This window comes from Festucalex cinctus, chromosome 1, assembly GCF_051991245.1.
Source record: "Festucalex cinctus isolate MCC-2025b chromosome 1, RoL_Fcin_1.0, whole genome shotgun sequence".
Taxonomy (NCBI): Eukaryota; Metazoa; Chordata; class Actinopteri; order Syngnathiformes; family Syngnathidae; genus Festucalex; species Festucalex cinctus.
The window spans coordinates 42,678,128-42,695,400 of NC_135411.1; the positions used below are offsets into that span (position 1 = coordinate 42,678,128).

The window sequence follows — 17,273 nt, forward strand, 5'->3', positions numbered from 1 at the left end:
ATAAAGGATGAAAACCACGTTGACAAATCCAAGCAGACCTATGAAATAAAACATGGAAATCTTACTGTAGAGTGGTCATCTCAGTCAGTGACGGCTGGGTGGCTTTCAAGTAGCTGGCACGTCGTGCCTGTATCTTGGGGGAAGGTTTGGGACTCCCGTCTGAGTCTCCGCTGTCATCCTCAGCCATGGCTTTCACATAGCTGCCGCTCCTCATCCTCCGACATGGAATGTCATCCTCCTTCCCCAAAGGAGAGAAGCCGCTCCACTCATCCTGAGGTACCTGGTAATTTATGCAGGTCAACAAACAATTATCATCACGACTGTCTGAGTTCCTGGTCACAGCCTGACTCACTAAACGGTCCTGCTGGTGCATGGATGATTAAAAACATGGAGCGTGCAAAGCAATCATAAACAATATAAAATAGACCTAACAGCTAAAATAATATAATAGTTCTCGTAACCATTGTTCCCCCATTCATGTACAGTTTTGTTGGCTGATTAGTAGAGTAGAAAGTGTGTGGGTGTATATGCGTGTGTGCGGGCGTATGTTCACAATAAGCCTAAAGGAGGTCTGAAATTTCTCTCAGGCTAATTCACACATCTGCTTTCCAAGAGTCAATTAAGTTCGCCAACGCACTGGCTGTAGACATGATAGAAGTGCATTAAAAAAGTGTATAAAAAGCTCAAACTCGTCAGACTCATGTATTTTCTAATATCATTATCCGCGTAAACCTAATTGGGTAGAGAAACATATAAATACTGTTTTGTTTTTTGTTGACATGGTAATAAGAATGAATAATAATAATTGTTATTATGAACGCTCCTCCCTGAGCCGTCACTTTATCATGTTGGACTGGTTTGTATGTAAAGGAGCTCAAGTCACCTGACATGTCTTCCTTTGAGGAAGAAGAGTCTGGGATCTCTGAGGCAAGCTTGAAACATAAATATATGTATCCATCCTCTGAAGCGATTTTCCTCACTTAGGTTGTGGGTGTGCTGGAGCCTATCCCAGCTGCCCTTTGGGAATCGCAGGGCACAAACAACCATTGACACTCACATTCACACCTACGGACAATTTGTTCAATGAACCCACCATGCATGTTTTTTGAATGTGGGAGGAAACCAGAGAACCTGGAGAAACACCGATAGAACATGCAAACTTTACACAGGAAGGTCAGAGACCGGATTTGAATCCACACGGTGATGTGGTGGTTTATACAAGTACCAGCTAGCTCTCCCTCACTTTTTTTTACCTCACTGTCAAGCTGTGCAAGAATGGTATAAGGAGAGGAAGACTGGAACTGGCATATGTGAATTACTTTACTTAACCATAGAAGTAATGATTATTGTATGATCTTCAGTCCTTGTATGTGTGTAGTAGTCACTCGCACCACCACAGCTTTTTAGAGCATTAGTGCCAGTGGGCGTAATGCCCGTGGCATGTGTCAAAAAAGTGTTTGTCGCCTTCATACTAGGTAGTGTAAATTTGACAGACAATAAAGGAGACAAGCAGCAGGCGAATTTCACCGCTGCTCTGACTAATTATGCGTGAGTCACAGAGGAAAAGAGGATGAACGGATCTGCTTTCTATATATGCGTGTGTGTGTGTGCGTGCGCGCGCGAATGTGTGACGTTATAAAGACACAAATGAGCAGTTTGGCTATAAAAAGCGAATGCGGGGAAAGGACCAGCTGCAGCAGCATCAGCAGAGCCTCTCACCCACGCACAGTCCTCGCTTCCACTGCAGCCTGCACTTGCTGTGCTGAAAAAGCTGAGGAGCTGTCGGTAATGCAGCTGCTGATGGATTTCATTGCTAATGTTTGACTAATGTTGATTCATGTTTGATCGCAAGCAGAACTTAGAACGATGCAAAGCATGTGAATGTGTACCATTGTATAATCAACAATGTTTATTTACAGATCCAAATCATCTCGTGTGTGTTTTGTATTACTGTTTTGTACTCTATAGCCTGTGGGGTGGTTGCCAATATTGGCTGTTGCGATGGCTGAAAGTGGTAGCTTTACAAATAGCAAGTTACAATGCAGCTGCTCCATTGCTGCTTTGCTGTATAGTATAAAACAAGTCTTTAGATACAGTAGATGACAGCCTGTAGCTGTAACTGCTAACATCCCTTACGAAACGAAAATATATTTACCAATATATTATTTGAAATATATTGCAACATATTCAAATATATTATTTCCCAGTATATACAACAATATATTATATATTGTAAATATATGGAATTTTATATTAGTGATAATATATTACACAAGATATTATATCTTCATGTAATATATTGTAATATATTGCAAAATATCCAAAAAATTGCCGCTTTCCATATATCACAATATATTGAGTACAAGATATAATATATTTGTTTATATATTACAAAATATATTTCATTATATATTCATAAATATCCAGTCATGCCGTGTAATTTATACAGGAAAATGTATTGGTAATATATGTAAAGATATAGTGTTGCATATATTTTCAATGTATGTGTCAATGTATTTTACATATATGGAGAAATATATGAACATATATGTAAAAATATATGAGAAAATATATGGTAGAATGTACCATAAATATGTAAAAATATGTGCATTAATATATTTATTACATTATAGAATAGGTGTATAATTATATAGAAATGTGTAACAAACAGTATATGGGCAAATCATTAACACAGACTAATCGGCATTTATCAAAATTCACCTTTATTTCCTTTTAAAAGAAAAGCAAAAAAAACTAAAGGATTTTGAGGCAGACATGTACTTTGTTCACAGGAACAGCATTAAACAGTGCAAATTCTTGAAAGTGCAATCTTGTATAAGTACAAACAAATGTATTTATTATTATTATTTATTATCCTATAATAGTGCAATACACAAGTTGAAAATACTTATAAATCTTACAATTTCCGCTTCACCTGATGTCTTAGCTCACAGATTCGATTATTGATGGACTTTCTCACATCAGCTTCTTTGGCCCCGGGAAACTGCTGGACAACAGCATCTGTTAAACAGAACAACACTGTGATTACCCACCCATGTCCTCCTGTTTTCTGTCCGTCTGCCCCACTATCTGTGTATATTACTGGATAGCTGATAGCCCATACATGCCCGCGCAAGCAGTTGAAGCCAAAGACTGCCATCTTACTCCTCCCATCTCGTGAGCAGACAACTGTATAAACTGTACGTATATGCACAGATTAGACATACACAGCTCGTAGGGTAGGGGTTGGCGGGATGGTCACTATTTTTTAACAAGTGGATGGTATATGCTGCTTTGAAGACCCCTTTTTCTTTTATTGCTCAGTTCCTTAGACCCCAATATTAGATTTGGCAGAGGAATCTTTTGTTGAATTACAGGTATAATTCTTGAGTAAAAAATATACAAGTTTCCTTCTGTAAACATCATTAAGCATATCAATTGTACATTTACTTAAGGCAAGTTGTAAAATGTCTTAAGTCCTCGTTTATATTTAACAAATTCAAATCACAAGTCAGGCTCTTTCTACTAAGTACTGGGGGTGTGACTTGCCTAGTACCTGACGATTCGATCCATAGGTCACGATTCGATTCGATTCGATACCGATTAATCCCGATATGAATTTGCAAGTCGATTGTTGCAATTTTTTTACTCAAATTTAGAAAATACCATTCAGTAAACTTGTACACTGAAAGATTTCAGTCTTATAACTGTGAGCCACTGTATTTAACAAACAAACAGGTTGTAACATTTTTCATGTTTGAACAGCATTGAAATAAAATATTAAGGCTTAATGTTCCATTAATATAACATTCTTCCATGCTAAAGGTGTGAAAGTTAGACGTTTTGTTGAATATTTTTCCACCAAAAATGGATGTTAAAAAATCGATTCGGCTGCCTATTGAATCGATTCGATTTTTTTTGTTAACACCCCTACAAGTACGGTCTCAAATGTTCTTCAATTTTGATTCTGTAAATGTATAGGATCGTATGCTGAGAAGCATTCCTAGAGAGGAGCAATATGTTAGCCTTGTGGCTACAAAAGTCGTGGCTTATCGGCTATCCAGTCATATATACAAATCAGTGCTCTGCCCCCACTACTTCAACATGGATGGGCAAACTCGGTCCTCGAGGGCCGGTGTCCTGCAGGTTTTAGAGGTTTCCCTCTTGCAACACAAACTGATTCCAATCAACAGGAGCTTGCTGATGAGCTAATCATATACCATCTGTGTTAGAGAAGGGAAACATCCAAAACCTGCAGGACTCCGGCCCTCGCAGACAGAGTTTGACCCATACGTCCTGCTCTGGTTCACTGTAAATGTAAAAAGAAAAAGAAAAAAAGTCCACACTCGCAGAGGTGCCCTCAAAACCACCTCTGACAAATTCTTACCTTTCAAAGCTTGAAGCTTCCTTGGGTCGAAAGCCTGTCGACGCTCTGCATTGGGATCCAACTTGCTGCGCCCTCCTTTCAGGTTCGACTTGAGGAGGACTTCTACATCAAAGAGACCCATCAGCAGCACCCGTGCCATACCATTGGGGGTGGTACAAGCTCTTGCACTCTCCCAACAATGTGCTGAGATAGTGACATCATCTTTGCCAATTTTCACCTGGCATAGACAAAAGTAAAATAAAAATTAAATTGAATTAGAATGTGAAGAGAAGAGAAAAACACCACAAGCAATAATGCTATAAGTTCTAATGTTAGAAATTCAAATACCAGTACTTACTTGTGTGGGTCCGCGAAGTATGCAAAGTGATGTTTCGCCGAGATAGTCACTCTCAGCATCTGGTCCAACAGCATCTTTGGTGGGGCGGTTGTCAACATTTTCGTTGGTCGCGGTGTTGTGGGAAACTAGCTTTTTCACCTCCACCAACAGAGCAGGAATTTCTATTTTTTTATTTTTTTTTTAAAGTACAAGATTATACAGACAGTCAATAACTTTGTCCACGAAGCCACACATCAGTTGACATATCAAATAATTATAACTGGAGTAATTTAGAGTAGACACCGACTCCATGCACAGTTTATCATACTCGTTCATCCTTTTATCCACAGTGGTCCTACCTATCTGACTACACATGCCAATAATGGGCGACTGCTTTTTAGATGTAGATAGCACATTAAGAATCAGCCTCAGGCTATAGTTGTCTAAATACCATATGATGTACAATAATAATGAATTACATAATGTTCAATACTCGCCTTTAACTACCATGCTTCACAGTTTTGAATTTTCTTTACATAAAGCCTTGATCTGGCTCTGCAGATCACTGATGAGGACGTCGTTTTCCTGGCTAGACAGCAGCTCTCAGTGTAGCCTCTTTTTCTATATTAATTAACAAATACAAATTTAATGTCAATGTAATTGAAAAAAATATTACAGAATAAATGATTAAAATAGTCAAACAAGGATACACGTATGCTAAACTAAACAGAACAAACATTTTGGCGTTTTTTTGTTTGTTTGTTTGTTTGTTTTAAATAACGCAACGCTAACTTGAAGGAGAAAAGTGATAAATTGTGCTTTAGAAGAGCGACTCACCTGCTAACTGAAGAACAACAGCATCTTCGACGGGCCATCATTAGCAGGCTTCTTGCTGTTTGTTGTGCGACATTGAACAAGATACGTCGTGTTTGTAATGGCAACTGGGTCAAAATCAATTATCCAGTTGATAACGAGGGCGAAGTCTGAACCTATATTTTGACATTTTCTGCTCCGGGCAATTCTTTTACCGTCGCCGGGAGCGAGCTACTCGGCATACTCTAGTCTCGCGTTCAAATGTTTCTTCGCGCCTAACATTGCGCATGCGCCAAAGACATTGCGTGCGCTATGATTGGTTGTCATTCGCGCTGAGCACTCTGGTAAATGTAGTTATTTATATCTCATCCTATCAAACGAGCTAAAGCTACAGAGCAGCTACGCTATGACAAACATTGAAAATGGACCGATCCAAAATGAAAAGAAAATATATCCTTCCGGATTCTGATCAAACGGATATTCCAAGAAGAACCAGATGTTTAATGTTGAAAATGTAGTTGGTATGAAAGGGAATTTCATGGTAGAAAACAGATTTTTGATTTGATTTTTTTTTTTTTTTTTTAAGAAAATGTATGCTAATTGATCTGCCACAACATCCATGTCTGTATTCATGCATACGTCCAAGATCCAGTGTGGAGGGTTGAAAACAATGGAAGTATATTTCAAGGTGGCCAAAAATAAATATTTCATTATGCAATTTTTTTGTCTTCATTGTATTTTCTCAATGTTGTACAGTTTATAGTGGGAATATGTGAGCGCACACGCATACACATATATTACAGTATATTGTTGTAACAATCTGTTACACGTAAAAATATAGTGCTCCTTTTGGTCTGGACTGCAATACATTTTTTATATTTATCAATATATACACATATATTGTCTATGCATATATTGCAATATATAGTGAAATATAAATACTAAATGTCATATATGGGAATATATCGCTAAATGTATTGCATGATATTTTGCTATATATTGCAATATATTTTCGTTTCGTAAGGGAAGAGAGAGACAGTTACAACGAAAGGCTTACAAAGACAGGCAAAGGAAATCATCAATAACAATTTTATAATAGACTATTAAATTTTTCTAGTTTTGACATGTTTTCGAATTTGGATTGGAACAACACATTGGAATAGCATGCCTTACTGTCAAAACTAGTTCTTCACTTTAACTTACCATGTCTATTGCTAAACCTCTTTATTGCTAAACACCGATCAGAATGCTATTATACTGTTTGTCTTTATCTAAGCTTGTGCCTTTCTTTTTTTGTTCCTTTAGGGGTCTCTAAACCTGTCTTCGGCATCCTCCTTTTCAACAACAAATGCCGTCAGGTTTTCCCTCAGTCTGTACATCTATCAACTTACTCTTAGGTCTTCTAGCTATCTTGTCTGCCAGCTTCATCTTCATCATCCCTCTACCAATCAATATACTGTACTCAATATCAATCGTAAAGAAGATCTCAAAATATTCATCTCCGCCAACTCTGTCATCTCTTCCCTGTCACTGTCTATAAGCCGTAAATCATGGCTTGCCTCAACATTTTCTTAGAAGCCTTCTCTTTTATCACCTAACACACCTGACACTTTCCTCCATCTGTCCATCTTTACAGTCGTTCACTCAATCTCTTATCCTTGCAGTGTATTTCCACCCCTCTAATTCATGCACAGATATTCAGTCTTACTTTCTCTTCGCAGTGACTGCCTCCACATCTGTCAATATTCACACACTTGCTCCACAGGGGGCTCAGAATTGATCCCTGATGCACCTCTACCCTAAACTTGTCTGTGACACCCAAAGAATGCATGAGTGCTCAGTTTGCTAGCCATAAACCATGAACTATACTGCTGCTCACAAATACTCACTTCTGTCCTGAGTCTAGCCTCCACTACTATTCTTGTACTTCACTGTATTAGTGATGGATTTTCCTCTCTATTTCCCACAAAACGGTCACCAGCACTTTTCCGCTATTCCTCAGGCATCCGCTCTACCTCTGTAATTCTATTGAACAACCTGGTCAAAAACTCCACAGGCACCTCTCTTTGATGCTTCTAGACCTCCACAGGCATGTCATCAGGACCAGCTACAATTTCCATCCTGGTAAGACTTTCTAACTTTCCTTATGCAAATGATTGCTACTGCCTGGTCCACAACAATCACCTCTGCTACTCTTCGTCCTATATCATTTTCCTCATTTATCAACACCTCAAAGTATTCTTCCTATCTAATCAACACAGTAACTACTAAGATGTGTCAACTGTCGGCCTGTGAAGCCCTTTGAAACTCTCGTATGATTAAGGGCTATATAAATAAATTTGACTTGATAACTGACGCCAGTCAAAACATTTGTCTATGTATCCTTAATTACCTTAGCCTGCTGCCCACCCTTCCCATCTTTATTTCTCTGTTGAGCCAACCTGTGTAGACCCTCTTACTCTTTCCAGTCCAACCTGCCATACAAATAATTAAATGTGGCTTTTCCCTTTACATCCGCTACTTTTGCCTTATGTCACATCTCCCTGTGTTTTTGTCTTCTACTGATTCGTGTATTAAAAAACAAAACAAAAAGCAAATACATTTTATTCGCATTGCAACATACTACTGATCCCCTAAGGTGACATGGTAGAAAAAAGAAAAAAAAACTTTGTGTTCCCTCGCAAAACAACTTGGAACATGTGGAACATGTATTTTCCCACTGCTTTGTTTACACGTTCCATCCTCGTCGCTTTTGGTCACATGGAAGATGACCCGGAAGTATTTACGGAGCACCTAAGGTGACATGGTAGGAGAAAAAAAACAACTTTGGGTTCCCTCGCAAAGATTGCGTTCTCTCGTAATCTTTGTGAGGGAACGCAATCTTCGCGAGAGAAGCAAAGTTGTTTTGCGAGGGAACACAAAGTTTGTTTGTTTTTTCTACCATGTCACCTTGGGGGCTCCGAAACATAAGATTTAAAATATTTATACAATTCACATTGTACTTATGGAGGGACCTTCGCATACTTGCGGTTGGGAACCTGTGAGTGCATCGAAACTCAGATTTTTTTTTCCTGAATATTTTCTTCAATATTTTTTAATATTTGATTCATTTATTTGTTATAAGTGTTTTTTGTATTTATTTCTGTATTTATTTATCTTTGGGGGGCAGATATTGGAGGTTTATCAGTGTTTTTTGAGGCATTTTATGGGTTACAATGAGTATTAATTATATGCGTTTTCACGTATATTGGCGATTGGCGAACTAGCTCCGTCCTTCTCCCCTGTGAATAGCAGGGGTCCACTCTATACCATTCAAACGCAATCTCAACATAATCACAGAAAAATAGAGCAATTGCTGGGGGAGGATTTATTTTATTATTATTATTTTTATTATTTCATTTAATAATAATAATGCAGTTTCATTCCAGTACTGTGCAGTGCCTCCTTCCATTTGACTTAACAGTATTTAGTACTGTAGTCACATTTGCTGAAACTAAATATATGGATTTACCATTTAGTAAACAAAAACATAAGCCAGTCACATAAAATAATAAGTGTGCTACTATTCTGATAACAGTTGACCTCATGTGTCTTGACAGAATTCAATAATGCTGTCCATAATCCAGATTTAGATATTACTCCAGCCCTAATTAAATTATTTATGTTCTTGAAAAGACCATCAATCTGTTGCAATAATATACCCAATAAAGTTGTAAAACTGGAAGGCATTGAATGGCCCCTTTCCACAGTTGCAGCAATCTTCCTATATGTACAGTACTCCAGCAAAGTAACACACAAAAACATCTCCCCAAACCCAGCTCAACAAAGCAGACCCCACATCACAAGCACAAAACGACAAGAACAGATACAGTACAACAGCAACAAGAAGAAAAAAAAACTGATTAAAGATCAGGACAGAACTGAGTACGTAAATTAAAAATGATGTTTACACAGAGGAAAGGATGCTGTTCTTCATGAGTTCATGTTATTGCCTCGCATTCAGAAAGTAAGGCTGCTACTGACTGCACTTACTTCTCTATTAAACTAAAATGGTGTAGAGGAAGAGGAGGAGGAGGAAAAGGAATAAAGAGGCTCTCCAAACCAAAAGGGACTAAAGGAGGTGCAGGTGGGTGGCAGGGGGTGAGGTGCATAAAACGCCTGAATGTGAGTTGGGTACGTGAATGAGAGTCAGGAAGAAGAGGGAGAAGGTGGCAGTGGGGAATCTACGGGTTTGCAATGTTCCCTCATAAGCTGTAGGCACAAGTGCTATCCAAATACAAGATGTAAACAGTTGTTTTGCAGGCTCTACTTGCTTGTAAATGTTTTATGTGGACATGGCAGGAAACATTTGATCGACGGAATGCAATCTGTTAGACTTGTTGGTAGAAACTAGTCTTGAATGTATGGTTTAAAATCAGCATTCCACCTACCCAATCGAGCATAGGTATACTGATGACTGATGACAAATGACGTCCTTGAACAATAATTTCTAAATGTTTCTACTTTCAGCATGCATCATAGTAGTTAGAATCCAAGGCAGGGCGAATAGTAACATTCTGGTGGGTTCCGAGGCAAGCCAATTTATGTTACAAGCCCATTCCCAACCACTGCCGGGTTCAAACCCCAATAAAAAACTTTTTGCTTATCATACCCACCTAAGTGGGGTGAAATTCGTTCTCTGCATTTGACCCATCCCCTGAGGGAATGGTGAGCAGCGAGGGCCGCGCTCAGGAATCATTTGGTACATGTTTGAGGCACTTTTGTAAAGTGCCTAACAAATGTCTAATAAAGTTTTGCACTTCTGATCAATCTCCATTTTTAGTCAAAGCCTCAAGGATGGTGTGTTACTACGAATGGTACAAAACAGGAGGATAACAAAAAGCATTGTTTATAACATGTTCTAGGCTTAGACAGTGAGGACATTGTGAGGTTCGTTTTTGTTGACAGATCCTGTCCATACACAGCAATCTTGTTGAATTCAGTAGCAAATTACACCAACTCTTGCTGCTATTATCTCGGTTTTTATGGGGCTGTCAGCATCTTGGCAACACACACAAAGTGCCATCTCATGATACAATGCTAATATATAACCATATGCTCTTGCTAACAATTATCAAAACAGAAAAATGAAAAGGGCAATTGTTACCAAGCAACTGTGTTATGCTGTATATGCTAAAAGCTCTAAATTTCTTAAATTTGCTATTAAGATGCATACTTGTCGACAATTGCAAACTGCCAAGCTGACTTTTGCTTTCCAGAATCTGTAAAAGTGCAATTGGTGGCAGTGCTCTCAGCTGTCAGGCTGAGGAACCATCTTCCACTTTAGCTCTGACAGGCAAGCACAACAGCAAACCTAAAACTTTCATTTTAAATCAAGCATTCAGTTCAGGTTCTCTCAGGTAAGTCCTCATCCAATAGTTATGCTGCTATGAAGCTTGACTTAGTATAGGGCAGGTTTCCCCAACCTGGTTCTCGAGGGACGGAGTCCTGCAGGTTTTAGACGTTTGTGTCCAACACACCAAATTCTATAGATCAGGATTGTTATCAGGTTTCTGTGGAGCTTGCTGATGAGCTCATAATAGGAATCAGGTGTGATGGCATACAGAAATATCTAAAACCTGTCGGTCTCCGGCCCTTGAAGACCAGGATTGATGAGACAGATTAATGAGACAGTCCCGTTTGAGCGTTGTGTCGCAGGCAAGTCCCGGTGGATTTCGCCAAAACCATTTCTTTTATACAGGTCCCATCCTCGCAGGCCTGTTTTTGTTGTTGTTGTTTGTTTGTTTTCTGTCCAGTCAGCAAGCCAATTCTGTGGGTATGTAAATGTCACATAGTTGTCACAGCGATTCATACTGTATGTCTACTCTAAGTGCAGCTAATCACTAACAGGCGCGTTAATGTCATATCAGAACTAGAACCACTTATGTATTCCGTGTTTAAGAAGCAGCAGCAATGTAGTCCTACTAGCCTAATGCTTCCGTCACTGGTCTGTCACTGGCGGCATATTTCCAGTGTTACAATGCGGGACCGGCGTGGAGTGAACAGCACAGCCAGCTTCCAATAGGTGAGCAAAAAAGAGCAAAAAAGGTTGGAAAATAGTAAGTGCATTGACTTGTTTAGCACTGTTAAACTGCCACTCAAAATAGCATTTTGCATTAGCTTAAGCAATAACACAACCACCAGTCAGTAGACTAATCAGCTATTAAATTTGTCATAAAAGGTTACTGCTGAGAATACTGTATATTGTGTATTTGATGTTCAGCTATTTTGTAATGTCCTGGTTGTTAATTTTTAAAATCTGATCACACTACATTAGTAGCTGTGCTGATCATAGATATATGACCTTAGAAGTGGCTACATTGAAAATTATTACTACGACTTAAGCATCAGATATTTTATATTGCACTGTTATGTATATTAATCTAGATTCACAGTGCTTCAATTGTATATATCGTCCTCTCTCCTTCAACCAATCTTTGCAGATGGCAGCACCACACACTAGCTGGGGTCAGGGTTTCACTATAGATACATAGAGTACTTTAATTTACCGTATTCAGACAACAAATGAAAAGTGATGTGATTGCAGTTGTTATAATGTCGCGCGATAAAACTTTACAGATATTATGGTAGAATGTCAGGTATTTCTTATCACTCTATTGTTTTTTTTCCCATCCTGTTCGGCTGCATGGTCGTGTAGGGTGGTGAATCCTACTGTGTTCTCTCTATCCTAGTAGTTGAATTGTCTCAAGCAGGTTTATGGCAAAAGTGATTGTAATATTTTGGAAATTGGCATATCCTTGATGTTAAACTATCTGGAAAGTTGATGTCTCCTAAATTGTACTAATACCAAGTGAAGTGAAGTGTAATTTTGTAAATCTACTGGAGTAAATACCATTGGCTCAGAGGAAACATTGTCAATGATGAAGAGTGCGTCGTGGTGGGAGGACGGTCAACAGAAGGGAGAAGGGTGAATCGACTGGTTGTGGATCGGAATCGAGGTGGAATTAATTACCTGTAGGAAATGGCAAGTGCGCTCCTGTTGCTGACTGGCCTTAGATTTGACTAGAGCTCTATCTAGGTTTAGGTTACCGGCTCCTGCGCTGGCTCTGAGTTGGTTGTGGCTGCTGTTGTTGGTGTAGACCTCTCGGGCCCTGCTCACCGTTAAGCTCGACGACCACGCCCCTTTCTTCACAACGGGCACGTCCACAAGACCCAGAGACAGCAAGGGACCACTTCCTCCACCGATACCGCCACCGATGTTATTGCTGCTACCACTAACTGGTACACAAGAGGATGGCGCTGCATACTTCACATCGTTGTTGCTCCGGGAGGCTTTGAGTGCAGAATGGTGATGCGAGTGGCCATGATGTGCATGGGTGTGTGCGTGCTCACTGATTGTGCCATAAGGGTCCATCATAAAGTACTGCTGTGACTGGGGGAACTTGTCAGGGTTGTTGCCAGGGTAGCGACCCATTGTCATTGCTAAGGGTGAAGGGGAAATGGAGGGTGCAGGTGAGGGTGGTGGTTGGTGGTGGTGAGGGTGGTAGAGACACAGCTCCCGTTCCAGGTTGTCATCCGAGCTCCAATATCCAGAGCCCGGTGCAGATGCTGAGCCGTGGAGCTGGTGGTGATGATGGTGGTGGCTTCGATGTTTGGGCTCTGCTGATCGGCAGCGCTCACGACTCTTGCTGCGCTTCCTCTGGCGCACTCCCATCTCACCCTCTGGACTGGCCCTTGAACCACCACCACCACCTCCTCCACCACCAACACCACCATTAACACTCCCATTATTGACCCCCTTGACAGACTGTGTGTGGTGCGGCCCCTCCAGTGAATGTGACTTGGTGAAGAGTTTCTGGACTGAGTGGACCAGGTGGCGAATCCTCCCTGGGCTGTCATTGTTGGTGTTGGACCCGATGCCCCCGCTCTGGGCCAACATTCCTCGTTTGTATTGTAGTGTGTGGTAACCGTCTCTGGAAAATGATGGCTGATGCTCAAACGAGTCTGCAAAGTTTGCTGGTACCCGGGTGGGTGTTTTGCCTCCATAGCCTCCACCACCTCCTCCTCCCCCTCCTCCTACATACGGCACCATGGCCATACACTCATCCTTTACCTCAGGATGGTGAGATGAGGAGGTGGAATGGCATCGTCGAGGAAAGGTTCCATAAGGGACAATGCTGTTATTGTCTGAGGGGTACGAGGTACGCTGAGCGTTATAGTAGGACAGCTCATTTGGATGTGGCACGGCAATGGGAAGTGGCATGTCCATCTGACTAATCAAGTATGGCTTGCGGTCAATGTGCTGACCAAGTGGATCATATGATGGCTCATAGGACACCACATGATGGTGACTGCGGCTACTTGAAAGGCCTTTCATGATGCGGGGCGGGAAGGGTGGATGCAAAACAGGTATGATGTGGATGAGAGATGCCAGGCAGGCCCGTGTTCACAGAAAGGCTCTGGATGACTTTCCCTGAGAGCTTCAGATTCTGAAAGAGATGGGAAAAATGGAGGTAAGACATTTTATAACGGGGTGAGTCAACCCAAACCAGCAGTTTGACCACAATTTGATCCTGTAAAAATTGTACAGTTAGCAAACAATGACGGAAGGGATTGGCTGAGTTGGGAAAAGATGGTTGTATTGAGGTTAGGTGTCCCAGACAACGTCACTGACGACTGCAATCCTTTATGATGATCAGGGATTTCAAATGAATTTACATGAGATGAGCTGTCATACAAGTATCTATCGTGTTAGTTAAAGAAACTACAGAATGGATGTAAATTGCAAGATTTCAGAGTGAAAGGAGTGACAGCTGATCCTTCCGCCTTCCACCTTCAAAAAGACAAACAACTTGTAGATTAGTGCGTGTCTATCAGCTGTATGCGGGGTGCCGCGCAGTGATAGGAACGAACAGAAATTAGTGCCCGGCAGTAATGGCGTCAGAAAAGGAGTTTAGTGATGCAAATGTATCACTCTTTTTAACACTAATTGTTTTTAGAAGAAAAACGCTTTATTTCCGTGACCCCAGCCAACTTGCTGGACTATTTTCCTCTCGTCCAACACCGGATCAGAACTCGCGTCACAGAACGCTGTCAGGGGTAAGTCAGTGATGATCGCACACACTGGAGGTGAGGATGAAATAGAGATTCATGTCAAAAAATCCCAACTGTTCCTTTAAGTTGAATAAGCGTCCCATTAAGTTGTAAACACTGTAGTGTATTGTGTTGGAGTAACACTGGTTAAGTGTGAAAAAAGTAACACTTTGTGTCAGCTTTACACTTATTAGTGAGGACACATAAACATTTTCTAACACTGGCGATTTTGCTGTGTGTTTACACGTGTCTTCTATTCACTGTACTTTTTACTCAGTGTACAAAGCAAACAAATACATTTAATAATGCAGGTAAAAATTAACTAAAATAATACTGAGCCATGAGGGTTCAAGACAAGTGATATTGCGATATTAAAACTGCCACAATATATCGTCGGTGTCATGTCACAATATTAAAAGCAGCACATCTGTTAAAAAAAGTCAGGTTGATTTCCATTTGTGCAGTTCTAGTACTCTCTTGTGGCTAGTTTTATTTCAGTTTAATTTTCACAATACATGTTTTAGCCCTTAAATGTTTAATATGCTAATGGTCAGGTGAAGGGGCACGTAATATGCTTGTGAACTGAGTCAATATGTGGAGGAACTCAATGTGTGCGTGCATTAGCAAGTAAGTGCCTCAATATTAAGTCTTATTAGAGATTGTAGTTTTTTGTTTTTGTTTTTTTTTTTTACAAAATTGTGACCTTTTTCTTATATCGCTAATCTCCCCACAATTATCATGTGATGTTTGGCTATCGTTACATCCCTAGTCAGCAGGGTAGTTTTGTATTAATGGCAGAGTTGTGGGATATGTATTTGGCCTTCCTTTGTCCTACTTGCCCCAAGAAAGCACTGATTAACGCAGTCAGACAGCTCCACTGGTAGATGCAACAGAGCAGCTAGATGAGCGCTCTCTCACTCTCGCTCTCTTTACTACACTATACATGCGCTCTTTCTCCCTCTCACTCACATATATTAGACTTAATACTGTCTGACATAATGCATTTTTTTTTTCACATAGAACTCAATTGTTAACTCTGTTCAGCTCCCCGTGTGGTAGTATTAGATTGTTTTGTTCCATAAATTTGATGGCTTATGTGCAGAAATTGTGACAGGGGAGAGGGGATCTAACAATTGTAAAGATGACTTCTTCCGTTACAATTTCCTCAACAGACTCCCTCTGCCAAATATCCTTGAGCAACACATAAATGTAATTAATTTAATATGGGCAATAACTGCTGTGAACTAACAGGTTTCTTGGCTCCGGAAGTGACAATTTTATTATCTAATTGTTTGTTGTTAAGAATTGTATTTATCATCACCACAAATTGAAAATTTAATTGGCTATCAAACATTACTTTGGCTTTTCATTCAAAAAAATAAAAAAAATAAAAAAAATAAAAATAAAAATAAAACTGGATGTGATATCCATAGATGATTGTTGGAAGTCTTGAATTTCACTGTCTCACTAAAAAGATTGGACTCACAGCAATGTGTATAAAAGTACATCTTGTGTTGTGTTAGAAAGGTCAGACATTACTGTACAAGGACACACACATGAGGAGTGTCTTTCTTCTCTCCTCCATACCCAAATAAAAAGCTATGGAATAAAACTCTTTGGAAACTGACCTGATGCTAAGGGACTTTCAGACTACCGTGATAAGTACTTATTCAAAAAGTGACTTACATAACATTGGTAGGTTTTGAACAAATAATACTAACAATACATCTTATTAACACATTATTTTGATTGGTATTGTCAGAAAGGTATTGAATATTGATTTTATATCTTATAAAAGAGAACAACCTCCGTGTGTTTTGTGCAGAGAAGTGCTGGCACAAGCAAACATGAAGCCTTCAAATATTGAGGCATTTGAAAACAAAGCACCTATCACACAAAGATAAACTGATCAAAATATAACGATGGAGTACTTTCAACAAGAAAAAAAGTGTTTTACATCTTCATGCTGGAAGAATGTGCGTCATATTAACAAAACACATCGTGTTGCCAAGTTAAAGTAACTCCACACAAATGCTGAGCTACTTTTACCTGTGGCTATGGATAAAATGAGACTTGTGTTTGATCAAGCCACAGCAGGCAAAATGAAAACTATAGCTCTTTCGAATAACACTAGAAGTGGACAAATAAAGATATGTCAGATGACAAATCTAAAGACCTAGTAAACAACGCCATTTTTACTTGTGTACATAAAACATGGATGTGAAATTACAGGAACTCTGCATACGACAGACAGCAAGACTGCTTATTAGACCTAGATATGATATAGGTAAAATTAGCTAACTTAGTCCAATTGGACAATGTGTTGTGATGTCTCTTCTAATCTAATGACCAGTTAACTCAGTGTTTCTCAATTCCGGTCCTCAGGCCCCCCTAGCCAGCTTGTTTTCCATGTCTCCCAATTGCAAAACAGGTGAGGATCGTTATCAGACTTTTTCCAGAGCAGGCTGATTAGCTGTCATTGGAATCAGTTGCATTGGGAATTGGGAGACATGGAAAACAGGCTGGCTAGGGGGGGGCCTGAGGACCGGAATTGAGAAACACTGAGTTAACTTAACATGGCCGGTTTTGAACTGGCTGCTGGGCCCTTGCAGGAAATTTCTGGATTTAAAGGAACATGTGACATAACCAATAAACAATGTCACA

At 39.9% G+C, this 17,273-nt stretch overlaps 2 protein-coding genes across 10 annotated transcripts in view; both read right to left on the reverse strand.

Annotated features, from left to right (window-relative positions):
• Positions 1–17,273, reverse strand: part of dlgap1a (discs, large (Drosophila) homolog-associated protein 1a) — a 98,238-nt gene that overhangs the window by 32,435 nt on the left and 48,530 nt on the right. For 5 of the 7 annotated variants that reach the window (XM_077536057.1, XM_077536065.1, XM_077536040.1 and 2 more), the window contains exons 2-3: positions 12,529–14,005; positions 66–280 (exon numbers count right to left, since the gene is read on the reverse strand). In XM_077536057.1, coding sequence (XP_077392183.1) covers positions 66–280; positions 12,529–13,893 — 1,580 coding nt within the window. In that variant the 5' untranslated portion in view covers positions 13,894–14,005. The remainder of the gene's footprint in view (positions 1–65; positions 281–12,528; positions 14,006–17,273) is intronic. The other 2 variants (XM_077536091.1, XM_077536073.1) reach the window with 2 other exon arrangements.
• Positions 2,478–5,927, reverse strand: LOC144030117 (uncharacterized). Of its 3 annotated transcripts, XM_077536103.1 has the most exons (5): positions 5,541–5,925; positions 5,201–5,324; positions 4,725–4,885; positions 4,388–4,604; positions 2,482–3,021 (listed from the first exon to the last, which is right to left on the reverse strand). In XM_077536103.1, the coding sequence occupies exons 2-5, from the start codon at positions 5,211–5,213 to the stop codon at positions 2,918–2,920; spliced, it is 495 nt and encodes a 164-aa protein (XP_077392229.1). In that variant the 5' UTR covers positions 5,214–5,324; positions 5,541–5,925; the 3' UTR covers positions 2,482–2,917. The 3 variants fall into 3 exon arrangements, 2 of the variants coding, with proteins under 2 accessions (XP_077392234.1, XP_077392229.1); XR_013287201.1 differs by lacking the exon at positions 5,201–5,324 and having other exon boundaries at positions 2,478–3,021; positions 5,541–5,927; XM_077536108.1 differs by lacking the exon at positions 5,541–5,925 and having other exon boundaries at positions 2,481–3,021; positions 5,201–5,464.